General features: G+C 37.6%; 1 protein-coding gene across 1 annotated transcript; it reads left to right on the top strand.

Annotated features, from left to right (window-relative positions):
- The first annotated feature begins 1,069 nt into the window (after positions 1-1,069).
- On the top strand, positions 1,070-5,189 carry si:ch211-286b5.5 (uncharacterized protein LOC100003596 homolog). Its single transcript, XM_053333186.1, has 3 exons — positions 1,070-1,256; positions 1,826-1,952; positions 3,828-5,189. Exons 1-2 carry the CDS (start codon positions 1,167-1,169, stop codon positions 1,949-1,951), a joined length of 216 nt encoding a protein of 71 aa, XP_053189161.1. The 5' UTR covers positions 1,070-1,166; the 3' UTR covers position 1,952; positions 3,828-5,189.
- Positions 5,190-5,545: the final 356 nt, after the last annotated feature.

The raw sequence follows: 5,545 nt of genomic DNA, 5'->3' as shown, positions 1-5,545 counted from the left end.
TCTGGCGCCATCATCAGGCTTTTCTGGACTTTTCAAGCTGTCCAGTATTATGGTTTATCTGTCTGACATCTAAGTTGTCTTTATACAGTATTTAGCATTGCAGCCTTACAGTAGGGGTGGGCAGACATATACCTTAAGAAAAGGGTTCCTTCTGACAATGGATCATGTCGTTGGCACGTGAAAACTCATCTTAGTGCATGTACTCTCTGCTTCTTTGCTGCTGTTGTATAGTACATGCTTTTCATAGCATAAGTATAATATTGTTCTGGTACAATACCAGGACAATATTATACTATATATTGGATTACACCGGATTTTGTGGTATCATCCATTCCTACCTGATTTATTCTTTCTGTAAAACACTTGATAATTGGTATTTGTACCATATGGATAACGTTTGTTGGGCAGATCAATCCCAAAAGTAACGACAGTATTGTAATTGAGTCCTGTTTTTCAGTATTGATAGTAACGGCCAAAGAATTGATACTAAATAAATAAACCCATCTTTTGTTAGATCACATTCTCAGTGTGTTAGTTTAGAGAATCACATAATACTTTTTTCCCCTAACTAGTCATCTTCTCTTTTTACTTTCAGTACAAATATTTATATATATTTTATGTATTTAGAAATCTTTATAACTTTTTATTATTAATATTTTAGTGAAACATTAATATAATACTATCTTGTACTCCATGATTATAATTAAGTGGTATCAGCATTGATGAATTTGGCCCTGGTTGTACTTGGTAGAGTGAGCTCAGTAACCCTAACCCTGACCCTAAGTCCTGTCTTGTCAGTATGAGTTCATCAATGTATATTGCATCATAAAACCTTCACATATCATTTACATGAAGAAAAAAAAGCTAAACCGTTGTTGTGGTTGTTCACCGTCCAGCTGAAGGTCACAGTCTCTGCTCTCCTGCTCTGCTCAGACTCATAATAAAGGCAGTGTACACAGGGGGCGTGTCTTTCACTGTACTTCTTTTGATTGACAGCCTCACAGTCCAATAACATGGCCTTCTGGCCCGCAGGGGGGCGGTGCACCTCACGATCAACGTTTCCCACTCGCGTTAAAAGCTTTTTGAGCAGTTGGGGTCAATTTCCGCTCGGTGGTGGCCGCCTACATAAAACAGCCTTCAACTTTTCTTTACCGACAGCCATCGTCATGTCCAACAACAACGCCAGCAACAACTTAATCATCGCTCAGAGGGCCGTGAAGCAGCTCCGGTTAGAGGCCAGTATCCGGAGGATCAAGGTACGAACCCCACAACACTGACACACAAACACGGAAGACTGAGCCAACCTGCTGCTGAATGGCGGAGACACTGTTGCAGAAATGACACGGAGGGGACTCTTACATCTTATGTCTTCCACTTTAATCTCCAATGTGACATACATGACATTAAAACCTGGTTCTGACCAACTAAGCAACATTTAACTTAAAGTTTCTTCCGTGTTTATCGGCTGTCAGTAAAAGTATTTCTGGTCGGGTAAATCGCAGCTCCTTCATGTGCCCTAATGATCGCGAAAAATGACAAGTTTATCAAAGCTAAACCTCTTTGTGTTAGTTATCTTAAGAAAACGGTGGACACTATCTCTGAAAAAGTTACATAGTAGACACACCCATTTGTGTATTGCGCCGTTGCTTGCAAATTGTATGCAAAAAAAGTGCCAGTCAGTCAGTCTAAGTGCGTAACTGTGTGTGGAGTTTGACAGCAGGCCAGCTGGGGAATGACATCTAGCCTACTGTACATGTTGTTTATGCTCTCTCTATCTCTCTCTATCTCTGTTAAACACACCACCATCATTTGTCTGGCTCTGCAGGTGTCCCAGGCTGCTGCTGAGCTCAGAAACTTCTGTCTGCAAAATGCCTCCAAAGACCCTCTCCTGGTCGGGGTCCCCTCCAGTGATAATCCCTTCAGACCCCCCAAGTCCTGCTCCCTGTTCTGAGGTAGGCTTGCTTTTTTTCTTCATTGAGGCTTCAGCAGGGAATTTAAGACGCACTAGCATAATGTAATTAATTACACTAAGGAATAAATTAATTACACCTTTGCGCTCAGTTTACACTCCATTGAATGCATGGCTGCAGGTAACAATTGTTTATTTCCCATTTCTTTGTAAATTACTGATTTAATCTGACGTTTTTCTGAATTATTTTTCTTAAAGTGACCCTAACCTTTGTTACATTTTTACACATTTTGGTGGAGGGGAAGGGAGTGCGGGGGTGGGACATGGGAGGGAGGAGGGGTTGTTGCTGTTCAAGTTTTTTCAAAGTGCTGTGTGAAATGCAGGAGTCGCTTTAATTGATCAAGTAAGCATTTGGTTAAAAAAAATATCAGAAAATAGTGAAAATGCTTGTTATAGTTTGAAAGAGTCAGTGGTTATGTAATTAATTGTCTTACTTTGTCCGACTGGTTTGTCTACAAACCAAAGATATTCAGTTTCCTATCAGGCATGACGAAGAAAATGTTAAAGCATCAAATCCTCATATCAACTAACCATTGCAACTTTAGTTAAATGGTCTGAAATCAGACTCAAACGGTCATTGATCAATTAAATTGCAGATTAATATCAAATTATTGATCAAATGATTAATTAACTGACTAGTTGTTTTGTCTCCAGTTCGATTGATGGCTCTTTACCCATTTATGCTATTGTGCTCTACTATGATTTGTACTCTGCAGTACTTAATTTTTATATAGATTCTCCACCTTGTGAAGCCAAAGGCAAATTTGTGGATTGGTTTGAATTATACTTAAGTTTAAAATAGAGCTAAAACAATTAGTAGAATAATAGACAAGTCAATCAATTCAATCTCAAAGCACAAACACTGGATGGTTAAGGCTTCTCAAATGTATGAATTAGGTGCTTTCTTAGTATTAACATAAGACAAGGGTTTGAACTGTTGGACAGACAAAAAGAAACCATTCTATCACGTCACCTTAGGCTCCAGGGAATTCTGATGGGTATGTGCATTTTGTTTGACAGACCAAACAATGAATGAAGAAAACTGGAACATAAATCAATGATTACAGTAATTATTAGTTGCAATCCTAGTTTAGAACAACTACATTGCATTACTGTGTGTGTGTATGTAGAAGTGCCCCAGTAGAAAGATTTGGTAACTGTGTTGTGTAAGGTTAAAGGTCCACTGGTGTTTTTAATTATAATGGCTGATGAGACTCAGGTTGATGTTACAAGGAGCACTGCTGGAAATTATGTGAGGTCACAAAAATACCATTAAGACAAGGCCATTTTCAGTGTTACTAATAACACAACACTGTTCTATTTAAATGTCCAATGTGTAGAATTTAGTGGTATCTAGTGAAATGGATAAAATATTCATTAGTATGTTTAAATAAGTGTATAATCCCATGAAAATAAGAACCATTGTGTTTTTATTACCATAGAGTGAGCCCTTTGTATCTACATAGGGAGCTGGTCCTCTTCCATGCAGGGCGCCATGTTTCACTGCCATGTTTCTACAGTAGCTCTGAACGGACAAACCAAACACTTAATCTTGCACACTGGTCCTTTTAAGTGTTTCAGTAAGTTGTGACAATGAGCCGTAATGTACTGGGCTATTTTAAAAAGCCAAAAATATGATCCTATGATCAAGATGCAAGTTGTCCTGCACTTACAGTTGCATCAAAGTTAACAATGTGTGAGGGAGATGTCCTTCAAGCTTAGTCTCTATCCATAAGCAGAGGTCTAATCAGGTAAAACAAGTGGAAAACCCCTGTGTGGATGTGTAGCTGCCCTTTTTATATTTGGGTTTTAATGAGTTTTTCCTTGTTATCTCTCTTATCTCTCTTTTTTTACACAGAGCAAAAAGAAACCTGGAGGATTTCTGTATTTATCCGTCGAAGGCTGTCTTCACCTCTACTTGATGTCGCTGTAGATCTGCCAGCAGCTCCTCTTGGGATGATGGGGACATGGGGCTGATGGGTTCGGGAGGGGAATTAGTCCACTTGTTTACCAAAACTAATGGTATCATAACTCCCATCTGTTACATTAAAGTTGGGCTGGGCGATATGACAAAAAACAAATATCACAATATTTTTGACCAAATACCTCTATCGTTATTGCAACAATATCATAGGGATGACTAATGGTGCTTTCACAACATATTTACACAATGAGAGTTTTGATAGATAATCATCAATAATGTGGATGTAATGACTGAGAGGAGCTAAAACAGTCTGGTAAGTTCAGAAAATGACTTAACTTTTCTGTAATGCAGCCTTTTTAAAACCAGGAAAAAACGATGCCTTTGTGTCATATCACAATATCATTATAAAAATCAATATATTGCCCAGCCCTACATTAAAGCAGGGCCACACTCTACATGTTCGAAAAAGAAAAAAAAAGGCAGAAATTGTTATTGACACTAACCTGACTAATGATTAAGCTGTTCTTGGTTTACCCAGCACTAAAAATGTCCAGTCTCAATTTACTAAAAAAAAAAATTCAGCCCATGTGATCAGCTACTAAATGTGCAACCTCTTGTATTTTGTGCTACAGGTAGAGAATCACTCAACAGTAATTTAAAACCAGTTGCCATTCAAAAATAAGAACATGTGTGATATACACACTATTTCTTATTGTGTCTTTATAAAACACTACAGACTTAAGAGTAAGATTCAATTGCGTATGTGGCCTACAGACATACTGAAAGCTTTTGAGCTAAACCGATTAGTGTCTTAAACCATTCATGTATTTTTCTGGCAATGGTAAAGGTGTTCCTACCATTCTGAGGTACAACAACATGGTACAGACTTTAACCCTATGAGTGCAGGGCATGTGATTGTAGAATAACCTTTCATCCCGTCCATTTTCTGTATATATTTAACAGCCTGTTGAGGTTGCTTTTATTAGCCTATATGTTACAGTCTTTCATTTTAGAAATACATCAAGGCCTTACGCTATTTGGATAGTGAAACCTGGGAGCAGATTTAATGTCTAGATACACAAATGAATTGCCAATATCCATATCGCTGTTCAAAAGTTCCAAATATTTGTATTTAATGAATCATGCTGCAGATGACTTGTTGTATTAATTGTTTTCCACACTGGAATCATTTTCCAATCAACCAAAACTTTTACTACTGTTACCCTGCATCTTTCTTAACTTTGCTAGTGTGGACAACCTTTTAGAAAATAAACTTCTTTTTGGGACACTGAGAAATTTCTGTATGTGATTTATTTATTTATTTTAAATATACCTGTCATTTCTGCAAATAGAATAAGAAAAAAGGAAGTATCACTGTTTTTAACATTGCTAGAGCCTCTTAGTTTGATTTCATTGTAAACTGAAAGATCCACCAACAAGAATATGCAAACTGCTGGACTGAGTCCATTTGTTTAAATAGTGGTTTAGCATTTTACAAATGGTGATAATAGTTAACATCAAGCCACACTGTCATACATCTGCAGGATAAGATCAGACATTCAAAACCATTCATTAACTACAGATTCATGTAAACCTACAATTTGTCAACTTTGTGAGGTTCAGTTTTATAGACACAGGGTCCTGGACAAGTT

The sequence above is a fragment of the Scomber japonicus genome, chromosome 2 (genome assembly GCF_027409825.1).
Source record: "Scomber japonicus isolate fScoJap1 chromosome 2, fScoJap1.pri, whole genome shotgun sequence".
Lineage (NCBI taxonomy): Eukaryota > Metazoa > Chordata > Actinopteri > Scombriformes > Scombridae > Scomber > Scomber japonicus.
The sequence above is the reverse complement of the archived record's forward strand: the minus strand, read 5'-3'. Positions and strand labels throughout refer to the sequence as shown.